The 14866-nt window shown below is 41.2% G+C and overlaps 1 protein-coding gene across 1 annotated transcript in view; it reads right to left on the bottom strand.

Annotated features, from left to right (window-relative positions):
* Positions 1-31: 31 nt before the first annotated feature.
* The window catches only part of bgnb (biglycan b), a 29749-nt gene continuing 14914 nt past the window's right edge, over positions 32-14866 (bottom strand). Inside the window, exons 3-8 of the mRNA XM_079588945.1 lie at positions 10222-10334; positions 6967-7180; positions 6729-6839; positions 6385-6478; positions 1320-1458; positions 32-1244 (exon numbers count right to left, since the gene is read on the bottom strand). Coding sequence (XP_079445071.1) covers positions 1047-1244; positions 1320-1458; positions 6385-6478; positions 6729-6839; positions 6967-7180; positions 10222-10334 — 869 coding nt within the window. The 3' untranslated portion in view covers positions 32-1046. The remainder of the gene's footprint in view (positions 1245-1319; positions 1459-6384; positions 6479-6728; positions 6840-6966; positions 7181-10221; positions 10335-14866) is intronic.

Below are 14866 nucleotides of genomic sequence, written 5' to 3'. Positions count from 1 at the left end.
AGTAACCTTATCATACAAGAAGTAAATAAATACATCTCCCCAAAAGTTTTATTTTATTTGTATACGTATAAAATCTGGAATTTCGCTTACATGGTTTGCAACAAGTGATGACCCATTGACATTGTGCTTGAGAATTCACTCAATCAATATGTGGCGTTCATGTTAACTCAAGTTTTATTAGTCACAGCTTTCAAACCATGATGGTACGCCACTTCTGCTCCTGAAGTTAAGCTGAAAGATATTTTATTGAAACATGCAGCAGTGTGCGGCACAGTAGCCTACATGCATGCAGTGGCACTGCAAGAGAAAAATCCCACTAAAGACACACTACAAAAGAAAATATTTGGAATTCATAGAGAAACTGTGCAAAATTACATTATTACAATCCTTTTCTGAATCAGCCTCGAACCCAAGAGGGCTGGGTAAGAACATGATGCATCTGACTGACTGATTTATATTTTGTGTAAAGTTCCTCCATTGCCCTAAAGTACTCCCACAATAATAAGACCCCTGAAGCAAGGCAATGACAAAAAAGGGGGAAAAGTAATTAAAACTGGACAAACAACAGATACACTTATTATAAGCACCATGAATTTAACATTAAGATTCAACCTTACCATTTCAATATCCCATCCAAACCTTACTATTAATAATACAACAAACTAATATAACATAATAACAATATTAACAGTATCAATGATATTATTATAAAAGTGTCGAGCGAACAAAGAGCCCTTACAAAGTGAACTGATAATGGTAAGACTTTACGGGTAACACACTTATGAAACAATGACCATTATACTGGTTTTGCAAATAGTCAGTTGTAGGAGATCAAATTCCATAGGTTTCTTTTAAAATTTTCCAATACTTATTTTTCTTGCTCCTTCCTTTTTTCTTTAGACTTCACAAACAAATACATCCAAAGATACACATTAAAAACTATTTGGAAACACTGATTGTGACCTCTAGTTTCTCCAAGCTTTTCTTCTGTTTTGTTTCGATTCCAGCATTACTATTTGTCCCCAAACCTCCCTTTCATCCTTTCTCTATTTCTTATAGTTTCCGAACTGAATGGCCAATCGGTCACCAACGCAGCGGAAGGTGGCAGGCTGCACCTCCCAGTAGTTAACCGGGTTTCCAAAGAGGCTGATGCCATTGTAGAAGCTCCTCTTCATACTAAAACCTTGAGGGCAGAAGTCATTAATGTCCACTTGACTAATGTTGTTTGAATGAAGGTAGACCACCTGAAAAAGAAGCAAAAGTCAATGATCGTGCATGAGCGAATGGGAGACTTCGTTCATCAGCTTGATATCTCGCACCTGCAGGTACTTCATGTCTGGCAGGCCCCTCGGGACGCGGGTCAGCCGGTTGTTTTCCAAATGCAGCTCCCTCAGATTAGCGACGTATGATAGGCTGCCATTCTCAATCATGCGGATATGGTTAAAACCCAGACCCAATCTGGCAAACAACGACAAGCACAACCATGAATAAGCAACAGACAATAGACGGGCCACACTCATTGTGACAGACCTCTAGTGAGGTGGAAACACAATAGACTGGAAATACTGTGAACAGGCACTGGGTCAACTGCAGCCCCGCAGGACAAGCTGCACTATAAAAATCTAGCACATGCAGGATTTTTGAGCCAAAAAATATTGTGTGTGCCGCCAATACCAGGGTTAGTATTTAGAAAATGTAACTTTTATTTTCTTAATTTGGTTTTCAATTTCAATTTTGTTTTAATTCTGCATAATGAAAATAATGTTTTAATTTTTAACAGTTTTCATCCCATAAAGCTAGCAAATTTAATAAATGTAAATAATAAAATTGAATAAAAAATAATAAATGTGTACCAAAATACTCCAAAAACAGCAAAAAAGTTACAAAAGGTAAACATTTAATTTGTCACATTTATATAAAAAATAGTGCAGCACTTGTTGACATTGAAATGTGCCATTGCGGGTACATTTAGCAGTAAATTGTGACCATCACTCCGGCATTCCCTGGGCATCTATGACTCAGCACCATTGGATGGCCTGCACAGGCGAAAAACTTTACCAATAATAATTTTAAAAAAATTCTCCATATTTTTTTATTTTTAGTTTGCTATGCACATTTAAGGCCCGTACACACCAAGGACGATAATTATAATGATAACGATAAAAAGTTCTAAAAATCATTCAAAATATAAAAGAATAGCACCACAACTATAACGATAATGGCACAGTAATAGCACAGAGAAACGATATATTGGGAATCACTTTCAGAAAAAAAAAATTCAAGCTGATGAGCGATAAAAACATTGACAGCCAATCAGAATCCAGCAAACTTTAAAGAGCTTGACAGCTGTCATGTGTAGTTTTGGCTTTGTTTCATGTTCATGTCTTACATTTTGTAGTCATGGTTCCTTTGTTTTTCTGGTTTGTCATGTGATTCCCAAGCCCTCATGTGATCTTGTCATGTGCTTATGTGTTCATGTGTTGTGTTATTGTGCATCTCATTAGTTTGTCTTTTCATGTGATACTCTGCTCTATTTGTCATTGGCTCATTATTTGATTACTTTTGATCTTTAAATAAACTGAACATGGGTTCTCAACTACAACTTGCCTCCGTAGACTATGTTACAACAGCAGCACATGCTTAGAATAAACAGCACAATATCGTCCACTAATATAGTTCCCTTTCCCTGCATCGAATTATGATACTATGGGGAAAGCCTCTGCATTATAGCGTCTGAAGCACGAGTGAAACGTAGCGTGTGACGGTGTACTACGGAAGCTATAAAGCTATAAAGGTTCTGGTTTTCGGCAAGCACTCTGTGTGTGAATTGTACATCTTATTTGGTGTTGTTTGTTGAGTGAAAGGCAATTTAAGCAGTGTGTGCCTCACTGCCCAAGATACATTACGGTTGGGGACAAGCTGTGTGTACATTGCCTGGTGGCTCAGGACTAGGGGGTTTTACCCAAGGGGAAACCGGTTCCGTATGATCAAGGTCGCGCGCAGATGCCTTCGTACCCTTGTCATGTGGAAGAAACTGTGGTTCCTGTCCCAGAGTCCTGTGTTGGTGCATCTTGTCATAGAAAAATAGTGAGAACAGATGCATCCCTCACAGGCTTGGGAGCAGTCATGGTGGGCTGCTTCGTAAAGGGTCTGTGGAGAGGGCATCATCTCTCTTGAGACATAAATTGCTTGGAGATGATGTCTGGATTTCTAGCTCTGACGTACCTCCTCCCAGAACTCAGGGGCCATCGTATTCTAGTACGAACAGACAATATGTCAGTGGTCTCCTACATAAATCACCAGGGGGACTGAGTGCCCTCTGTACAGACTGGTCCCAGGAGAGTTGCTTTTGCTCAGGGCAATGTATATCCTGTCGAAACAGGGGGCTGAGGAATGGAGACTCCATCCCGAGGCAGTGGAGTTGATTTGGAGGAAATTTGGCCAAGTGTCCACTGTGGTTCTCCCTTACGCCATGGTACAGGCATAGCCAAGGCTGCACCCGTTCCCCCGATTACTCTGCTCCTATGAGTTCTAGAGAGGGTCCATCAGGACAGGGCCAGTCTTCTTCTGGTAGCCCCATTCTGGCTGGTTCGAGTGGTTCTCAGACTTCATAGCACTCCTGGAGGGTCCCATATCACCCCCGGCCGGAGCTGTGGAAACTATGGGTCTGGCCCCCGAGTTCTCAGTTCTCAGAGAGGTGTTGATCTCTCAGCTGAGATTGTTGAGACCATCCTAAACTCTAGAGCTCCCTCCAAGAGGAAACGTAGGGTGCTTTCACACTGGCAGTTTAATTCGGAACGGGGCATGGTTCGCATGAAAAATCACTAATGTGAACGCTGTCATGCGGACCCGGGTGCGCACTGGGGTACCGAATCGAGACTACCTGGAAGGAGGTGGTCTAAGTTCGGTTGCACCCGAACTGTGCTGCGGTTCGCGTGAATGTGAAAGCAACATGGACTTGGGTGCGCACTTGTTCAGGAAGGAAAGTAACCTGCGCATGCGTTTTAGCTGATAATGATGTATTTAGTTAAATAGAACATATGTAAGGGATGATAGTGTTGATGGTTTACCTTGGATACGAGCGAGAGTGAGCCTGCAGTGTATTCGCGAATAGCACGTGAAATCAGGGCAACAAATTTGGAAATCCACTGTCTCCTCAAAAGAGTCCGTTTGCAAGCAGCAGACGGCCACCTTATGCGACACATGCACAGTAAACCTGTGTTTTTCACTCAGCTGCACATATAGCACCGAATGAATAAAAAACACAATATATTGACCCGCGTTCTGTTTCCTATCATGCGCCGTGCATATTTGTGATGGCGTAATATGCACGCAAACGCACCAGGGTTCGATAGAATCAAGTTGCGTGTGAAACCAGACCAATGCTGCATGGGGCGCCGAGAACAATCGCACACAGGCTCGAACCGCAACAAACAAGCCCAGTGTGAAAGCCCCCTTAATGGTGGCCCCCTCAATTTATGGTGTAGAGAACATCAGTTGGACCCAGTACACTCCCCGGTGGCTTCAGTGCTGGAGTTCTTTCAGGAACATTTCTCTGTTTTTTTTTCCCTGTCCACGCTTAAGGTTTTACGTGCCGGCCATAGCTGCCTTCTACACACCGTTAAGTCATGGACCTCTGGGGAGACACCGCTTGGTTGTTTCTTTCCTTCATGGTGCTCTGAGGATGAGGCCTGTGGCTCAGGTTAGGGTCCCAGCTTGGGACCTGGCTGTGGTTCTGGAAGGGTTATCCCTGGCACCCTTCAAACCAATGGACTTGGTGTCGGAGAAATTCATTACCTTGAAGATGGCTTTCCTGCTCCTGTGCCTGGAGTTTGCTCCTGGGAGGGTGAAAGCCATTCTCCACTCTAGGTTATGTGCCCAAGGTGCCAACTAACATGGGATCTCCGGCCTCAAAGCAGACAATCAGTAAATAGATTATCGAGGCAAACTCTACGGCTTACGAGGCACGCGGTTTGACTTGCCTATGCCGATTAGGGGTCACTCTACTAGAAGTATAGCATCTTCTAAAGCCCTATTATCAGGAGGTATGGGCTGGGGTTGCGGGCTGGGCCTCACCTCACACATTTATAAGATTTTATAGTCAGGAACTTCCTTCCACGCTGGGATCACAAGTGCTCTTATCCTGCGTTGTGCTTGGACAAGCTTCACACCAAGGCAGGCATTAGACAGTGTGGCGCAATGGGTTTTTCGTTCCCCATAGTGTCGTCATTTGATGCAGCACAAGATCCCTCAGGATTGTCTTGGGTATACGACTTTAACCCTTGTTTGCTGAGAAGGGAACAAGATGCTGCGTCCCTTTGCCACAGCTCCTGAATGCCTGAGAGCGGCTTGCTTTAATCAGCTGCTTTATCAGAAGCTAACGCTGTTGTGTTCTGGCGTCCCTTTATAGCTTCCGTGGTACACCATCACACGCTACGTCACGACGCAGCGTCAATCAGAATTGTTAACAAATTTATTGTAAAGTGTTACTATTTTTGTTAACAATTCTGATTGACGCTGCGTCGTGACGTAGCGTGTGATGGTGTGATGGATGGTACATTAGTTATCATAAATATACTGTTGATTAACATGCTAAATTTGGTATTACATTGTGGGTGTAAATGAATAGGCTTGGACTTGGTGCTAGTAACCCAATGCACAGGACAATGGTGACACCCGAATATGACAGAAAATGTCAGAAAATGACACTAGAACTATACACATTGTCACTATCCACGATATATATTGATGCATTTTTGCATTGCCATATATTGTGACATGCTATTGTTGTTACACCCCTAATAAATACTGCAACAAATATATTGCTCAATGTTAGTTAATGCATTAACTAATATCAACAAATAGACCTTACTGTAAAGTGTTACTAAAAAAATAGTTTAATTTTGCTAGTTTTTATCAGCACAATACTTTAACAACAATAAACTTGCACACTCCTGAGATAACTGACATTTAATTGGCATTCATGATTTTTTTGTGAAATTTAAAGGATTATACTTAGTACACAGTTAAATGACTCAAGAGTGAAATGAACTGCAGCTGTTTTCAGTAAAGATAAAGAATTTTCACATAATACCACATTTTCAACAACAAATGGTGTATAATCACCTATGACTGCCAACAAGTTAAAATATTTGTGTATTTTTTGTAAAAGGGTATAATCAATTAACTTTCTTTCTACAAATTAAAATTGTGACAAGCATGGTCTGTTTTATATATAAAAAATATAAAAAAGCATTGTCTTTTTAAATGTTCACATCCTTAAGATTTCATTCACCAGGTGGCGCTGTTGCTTTACAGAAAGCCCACAGGCAGAGAAAAGGGAAATAGTACGTCGGAGTGCAGGAGAGTCATGAGACGGTTCACCTGTACAGGTGTTTATAGTGGCTCAGGTCCTCCAGTTCAATGGCTTGTATCTGGTTATTGTCCAAATGGAGCTCATGCAGATTGTCAGGGAGGTCTGGAAGGAGAGGGACATTCATCATTATATTATTGGAAGTCGCACCACTTCTCTGATCTTTACATTACAATAAAACTTGTGCAAATTGTGATTTATTACCAAGGATATTCCTAAAGCTCATTCAAGTGAGAAATTGCTCAAAGATGAGTATTATCCAAATGTTCTTTTTGAAAATGAATATGAGACTATCGTTTGACAAGCGTTCACTCTTTAATGACTTGACTAATGACTAATTATAATAAAGAAAAACCTTTTGGTATTCCAGTGAGATTTGCCTCAGAGATGCGCAGGTAGTTGAGTTTCAGCCCTTTGAAAGCGCCAGGTTCAAAGCCGCTGTTCTGAATAGGGTTTCCGCCCATCTCTATAAGAAGCATTCAACATCAGACAGAATATCCCATCACAAAAACCAGCAGGCTCCATCTAAAAAAGGAAATGGTTTGGTCAGACTATAACCTCTGTACCACATAATGGCAAGCGCGCATACAAACCAATGCAGTTCATGCTGCCCAGACCAGAGAACGTTCCTTCTGCAACCTTCTTAATACGATTCTCATGAATCCGCAGCTCCACCAGGGATGGGGGAAGTTTCTTGGGTACCACTGTCAGGAGGTTCCGGGAAAAATAAAGCTTTTTTAAGTGTCGGAGGGGTGTGAAGGCTTGTGGGTGGACTTTGGAGATCTTGTTGTTGACCAGTGACAGGGCCTGACAGGAGACAGGAAGAGGTCAGCATTTGGTTCATGGAAACTCATGAAGACATGATTAATAATAGCTTGACCATGATCATTAAATATGTACACAAAATCTAATGACTTATAAATGATGATATAACTGTCTTGATCTTTTTTTCTTTTTACAGGCCATGTCAAATATTGTGTTTGGTGAGAGAGGCTGAATAAATATTAGGGATAAATATTGGGGATAATATAAGTTCTAAGAAAGGAACCAAAACATTCAGTTTGGCACCAGCGTGTGTTTCCAGAACTACAGGAACATTCTTCTTCAGCGACTTGAACTGTATGAACATCCTGTCAGGCTGTTTTGCACAGAGTGCCAAACGTAAAGTAATGCGTGCCGCGAACGACAGACCGATTTTTCAAGAGTTAGCCAAAACATGCTTTAAAGAAAGCTGTCTTGTTGTTTCTTATGTAAAATCTGTAAAATAAAAATCTTAAATATTGATGTTAAAATGTAAATATTCAATCTAAATGTACAGCTTCAGTATTAAAGTAAATAGTGACATATGGACCTTGATGCGCAGAATTAGCCAATGGCAAATAAAAACAAAAACAAAGAATCAAGCTGTGAAACTGGTGCACATCCGTGTACAGCACAAGAAATCACCTATAAAGTTGAAGAGTTTATTTTTTTTTTTATATATTTTTTTTTTACAAGGATCCATTTCTCAATACTTTTTCACTTTTTCAAAACAAAACTCTTCACACAGTCCTCCTACGCAACTTTCAGCTTGGCACAGCAGTATTTTTACATCCAAAATGGACTAAATCTACCAAAACAGGACAGGACGAGGCCGAGGGCCGTGAGAGAATGGCAAATGATTGATAATGAGCGACACCGGTAAGTCTTCAGAATGCACTAAACATTAGGCTATGTCCAATTGTCAAATGATCGTATACAGCATAGCAATGTGAGCAAAACAGAGTGTGATGTGATTACTGTAAATGTGTTCTTACTGTCTCTCTTTCCCTGCAGAATAGAGACTAGGTCGAATAGGGGAGCCAGAAGCAAAGTTCTGACTGACCAAGAAGAGCTGGATGTGGTCAATTTGGTTCGGGACAGAAATTATATTCGCCTTACAGACATTTGGCAGCACATCTTGAACAATGACGACATATTCAACAATACGAAAGCCATACGTTTGCCGACTATTGCATTTGTGCTTAAATGGCGTCAAAACAGCTATACCATGTGCCTTTTGAAATAAATGCAGATAGAGTGTAGAAACTGAGGACTGAGTATGTTCAGGTATGATCAACTTCGAGATCCCTGTTGTGAAAAACCACCAAAAATTCTATACTATTGTGATCAGTAACTGATCTTCCTAAATTTCTTTTTAGAGGGTGATGGAGCTCTATACAGATGAAAACCATCACAAATTCATATTTTTGAATGAGGCAGGCATTAACCTACCCAAGACAAGGAGAAGTCGGAATTTAATTGACTAACTAGCAACCGTCCGAGTACCTGGACAACGTAAAGCCAATATCATTATATGTGTGTGGCTATATCAGAAGATGGTGTGGAAGGACGCAGACCTCGTATTGGGTCATATAATGCATCTCTCCTTGTAACCTTCCTTGATACCCTAAATTAGGTCTATAGAGCTGATGGTGTGACCTATGTACAGTAATAGTGGGATAATGTTCAGATGGTGTACGCATGGTTTCTGGCCCATCCTCAATTTATCACCCTGTATACACTCCCCTTTCCTTAACCTGATTGAGGATTTTTTTCTCCACATGGAAGTGGAAGGTATATGAAAAAAAGTCACTCTTCTCCAGGCCATGAATGACACATGCAATGACATCATGGCAGACCATTGTCAGGCTTGGATTCGCCATGCCAGAAGATTCTTTCCAAGATGTTTAACTAATGAAAGCATCCATTGTGATGTGGATGAGAACCTGTGGCCAAATCCACAAGACATGGTTGATGGAAACATAGAAGTGCAGTGAGGAACAGCAGTTGAAAATACTGTAGTACAGTAGTTTGTTTTGTTTTTTGTAGCTAAACATCTGTTGTGAGTAGATTATTTAATCAATACATTTCCGATTTTGATCAATGATTCCCTTGTATCTGTACTATTCTCTCTAGTCCTATAACAGTGAGGTATGTACGTGTAGAACCATAATTAAATTATACATATTTAATGATTGTACGTAGTTGTTAGTAACAGTAACAGTTAGTAACAGTTAGTAACAGTGAAACTGGGTGTCTTGTGTGTGGGTGATATAAAGTAATATTCCTATGATATGTCATGATAAATTAGTTATTTGAGCCAATGATTCTGCGAGTGCGAGGCTTCTATAAAGAAATTAATTACAAAGCTAAGTTATGAACATAAGCTTTGAGCCTGTGGTGTGTGCAAAGCAAGTGATGACTGTTTTGTGTCTAGTTTTGAAAAATGACATCAAGTTTCTGAAAATGGGGCTGAAATGATTGGGGGAAAAAACACTAAGCATTTTAGAAAAGTGTTAATTGACAGCATATTGTGTGAAAATAACATTATTTGTGTTAATGGTATGGTCAACAACAGATGTTAACTATGTTTTGAAAATATGACTACAGGTCGGACAAAAGCATGTTAACAATTGGTAAAAACTGAAACAGGTGAAATTAGCCTGAAGGTACATAGAGATTTTGCAGTGTTTGCCTAAGTTAGAAAATTATTCATGTTTTTTAGTCATGAATTAGTAGTCAAGTAGTCAAAAGAAATGCATTTTGCAGCAAAGCAATGATAAACTTCTGATGTGATCACTCTGTGGAGTGTTTTGAAAAAATTACCCACGTATTGAGAATTTGCTCCTAGCGAAAACATGTACCGGTAATATTACGAATGTTCTCGTTTGATTAATCACTACTTAGAGGAACACATACAAGCCAAAAAGTTTTCTATTTTACTTAACAACTGGCACTTTATTTTATGTTCAGCCTCATCTATCTTTATGTCAAGATACTGTCAAGATAAATATTTCTAGTTCTCATTTCTGCGATCATTGTCTTACATAGAGGTTTGTAAGTCCTTTGAAGTCGTTCTCCTTCAGTTCTGTGATACGGTTGTTCTGTAGGTCCAGGAGTTTGGTGTCCCTGGGAATATCCCTGGGCACTGCAGTCAAACCTAAACAAGATATTAACATGTTTATATGCAAGTTTAAAGCATGTAGGTTATAGAACATACAGATCTGTAAACAAATCTCTGTACAGAGACACCATTAGCTCACATCTGGTCTGGATTTCCCCATTACAGGGCTTCTAATTTGACATCAAAATAACAGGATTAAATATTGTACACAAATGAAAGTGTTAACCATTACAGCATGTCTTTGACAAGATATTTAGTTAGAAATTAACCAGTTATTATGGCCAATTGTGCTTATTGGTCATTTTCCATTCCGTGTCGGATTTTGGAGGTATACTGTATCTTTACATTAGAGTGACCTAAGGATGTTTTGCCACCACTTTAAATGTACATTTTTAAAACCATTTGGGTTATTTTGCCACACATGGACAACATCACAAAAATCTAAACTCCAACAGAACCACATCAAGAGGACAAATTCAGCATTGTGTCAGTTTTAGCAGTGCAGTCTCCAAGATTCTAAATCAGGCCAATGATTCATGATGATTTCCAGCAGAGCCCAATAATTTATACTAGGCTGGGTTCAACCTCTGTTCCCCTCCAGCCATTTATAATGTTCTTAAAAACCACAACTGCCAGACCATCTTGCTTCCCTCAAAAGAGAAAAGTTAAATTGAGATATTAAGAATCATTAAAGAAAACATAAAAAAGCACATTAAAGAAATACATTTTGGATTAAATAGTAATAACTTATTCTATAGACAGCATGGCCTGTTTTCAATTACCACAGAAACTAATTTTGTGACTTCAATGTGTTACAAAAAAAAAGTCTACTTTAATCAACTCACAGAAAACTGAATGTGTTTCTCTGTGTTGTAGTGTTTAATATGCTCCTTATTCACATTCTAGGGAGGTGCTGTTATCACATTATCTTAGCATTTAGCAATGCATTCACAATACACTGAACACAAACATTCTTTCTAAAGTCTCCAGTTTCTTGACATGCCACGCATTATTTTGCAGGGAACACAACATGCTGTGATATCAGTCTACAACTTGAAGATATGTACTGCTTTCATTTTATGACTGTTCTTCTTTTAAGCCATCTGACCACCTGCCACTCAAACCAACAAGTGCTCTGTACCTTTAACCAACCAACCAACCGCTGACGGACACAATGCCAAAGCCCCAAAGTAAAGCTGGGCTTCGACAGCTGCCCAGCACATCACAGCCCCCCAACCACAGCTTTACACACATCTACAACTCCTTATAGGAACATATTTTATGATGAAGGCACATAACCACCTAAATATATACACAATTATAAACATCTGTTATAAATAAGCATCACCATCAATTCAATTCTACATGGCAGAATCACTTCCAGATATATGAAAGTAAATAAGAGAGCGTAGTGGTTGGATCAATGTATTACAAGGAAATCTTCATCACAGGAGGAGGAAGCATATGAAGAACCGCTTAAAGCGAGGGCTGTATTTTTCGATTTTATATCAAATCCACAAGCATAAACAAAGATGCAATGACATTCGCAAAAACAAACACACTTTCTAAAGGCCAAAACACATTGCATAAAGCATTCATGCACATAGACAAACACAGTCAGACACGCACAAACTAAAAAAGAATACATATAATTATAATAATAAGCTCCAAATTCTTACGTTTTTGTTGCTTCTGTCAGTTCAATGCCTGTAAATGTTCTATGAGGATCGTAACTTGGGCAAACTTGGAGAGAGTGTGTGCATCTGTAAGTATGACTATAAGGCTACAGCAGAGCTTCAATAGGTGTTGTTTGTACCATGCTGAAAAAATACACAAACAGGCCAAATTTTGTCTGAAATTTAAGGCTTTAACCAATTTCTTGAACCTGCATCTAACCCTGATCTTTTCACTTTTCCACATACTAAAAAGACAAGCTCCGCCGCTGCTTTATGGGTGTGCACACACATGCATTGCATGGTGGTTGGTTTGTTTTGTGTTTATACAATTCTTGTACATTTTGTGTATTTAGATTTGCAAACTAAGTGATCACTGAAAAACATAACATTCACTTGATTGACCAAAATTCCTACAAGGTGATGGTGAATGGTTTTACAAATCAGTTCAGTTAACAATGTTTCCTCTTTGATTGTAGGTCTGTTATTTAATATCCTTGGCAAAGAAAAGAAGCAATCACGCTGAAATTAAGTGGCCCCTGTCAAAAAACAAAATTTTTAGGCCCAAATGACCATTTTTGTGGCTGTATTGCTAGCAAGACAAAACCTAAGCCTATTTCTGGCCATTTTGAAATAAACAAATTCTCATCAAAGACTTCAAATCTTCCTATTTTTCTAATTCTCCCTTTCACTTTCCTTATTTTCCCTGTCTATCTCTCACACAATGTCTTCCTGTAAAACATCCTGTGTGTGTCATAAAAACAACACAGAACCCCTCCTACATTTCAGAGGGAAATTGCACAGGCATTTTTCATTGTTTCCAATTCAGGCCCCAGTTTTCTTTGATGCACTTTGATGATTCATTGTACAGTTAATGTAAATATCTGCAATGATTAAATGCCCATTTACACCAAGAACTATAACCATAAAGAAAACTAAACAGTAACAATAACTATATTAGAGTCCACATCTGTCACAAAGCAGAAGGAGACGAACAGGTAACGTAAATAGAGTTTTATTCAACAGTAAACTCAATGGTAAAGGTAGCAGGTGAGTAACCGGAAGTAAACAGTTTCTGATGTGTAGATGATGAAAGTGAACCAGTCTATTATCTGCTGCAGGTTTGGAGATTGGTGAAGGATCCAGATGGCTGAAGGCGGACAGAAGAAGCCGGGTGGCTGACTGAAGAAGACGGAAGAAGACCCAGGTCGAAGTATGATGAAGGTAAGTAGTCCGTTCGGAATCAGGTAGGTGTTTAGCGATCTCAGTAATGGAGTCAGGTTTGTCGATAGTACAACGACGAGACCAGACAACTGGCAGAGTGAAGGTGTGTGGTTTATGAAGGGATCTGGTGATGCGGGATGATGACGTGCAGGTGGTGAGGACAGGTGATGGTGATTAGTACTCAGGGGATTGAGAACGAGTGGGCGGAGTGATGATGTCTGGTGTTGATGACGGTGTCTCAGTTACAGTTCCTGATGGCGGGAAAGACCGACGACGGGGACGACCACGACCTCGAGGTGCTGGACGGTTGGGATGAGCAGCATGGAAGTCCTGAAGAAGAGATGGGTCTAGGATGTCATCATGAGGTACCCAACACCTTTCCTCAGGACCACAGCCCTCCCAATCCACGAGGTACTCAAGGTGGCCGCCCCGACGTCGGGAGTCGAGAATGCCTTGAACTTGATAGATATTGTCGTCTGCAGGGTCCACAGGAGGAGGAGGAGGTACGTCATCAACACCAGATTCTGCAGAGATAGGGATCAGAGGGTTAGTGTATGGCTTTAACAGAGATACGTGGAATGAAGGTGAGATACGGTAGTGTCGTCAACATCGTTGATCTGCCTCTGTATGGCGAACGGACCTATGTACCGGGGACTCAGCTTACAGCAGGGCAGTCGTAGACGGATGTCCCAGGTGGAGAGCCAGACCTTCTGTCCTGGTTGGTACACCGGAGTAGTGCGCCTCCTGGTATCGGCCTGGCTCTTGTGTCTACGAACTGCCCTTTGGAGATGGATATGAGCTGAGTCCCAGACCCTCTCGCTCTCCTGGAACCAATGATGAACTGCTGGAACGTCAGATGGTTCGCCTGACCAGGGAAACAGAGGAGGTTGGTAGCCGAGTAAGCACTGGAATGGAGTCAAACCCGTGGTGGACTGTTGGAGGGAGTTCTGTGCATACTCGGCCCAGGGCAGGTAACGACTCCAGCAGTCCTGATGATCGTGGCAATATGACCGCAGGTATCTCCCGATCTCCTGTATCTTCCTTGAACTTCCCGCTTGTCCGTTCGATTGAGGATGATATCCAGATGTTAGGCTTAAAGAAACTCCCAGCAGGTTAAAGAAGGCTTTCCAAACACGGGAGATGAACTGAGGTCCTCGGTCAGAGACGATGTCTTCGGGGATGCCAAAGTGTCTGAACACCTGGCTGAAGAGGGTTTCGGCTGTTTCAAGCGCGGTGGGTAGACCAGGTAGAGGGATCAACTTGCAGCCTTTGGAGAAGCGGTCTACTACCACCAAAACGCAGGTGTGAGAGTCAGAAGATGGAAGATCAGTTATGAAGTCCACTCTGAGATGGGACCAGGGCCTGGTGGGTAATGGCAGAGGAACAAGTTTACCCTCAGGGAGGCGACAAGGGACCTTAGCCATAGCGCAGACTGCACATCCCTTGACGTATCGGGAGACATCCTGGGTCATATTGGGCCACCAGTATCGTTGTTGAAGGAGCGAGAGGGTCAGTTGGCTGCCTGGGTGTCCAGAGCCCGGAGAGGTGTGCACTGAGTCCGGACGTAAACGGGACGGGACGTAAGTCCGACCCTCAGGACCTCCCGGCGGAGCAGGTTCGGTGAGAGTGGCTTCGGTGATGAGGTCATCCAGTTTCCACTGAATGGGACTG

This window comes from Phoxinus phoxinus (genome assembly GCF_949152265.1).
Source record: "Phoxinus phoxinus genome assembly, chromosome: 18".
NCBI classification, from domain to species: domain Eukaryota; kingdom Metazoa; phylum Chordata; class Actinopteri; order Cypriniformes; family Leuciscidae; genus Phoxinus; species Phoxinus phoxinus.
Note: the sequence above shows the minus strand (reverse complement) of the source record. Positions and strands in the feature narration are given on the sequence as shown.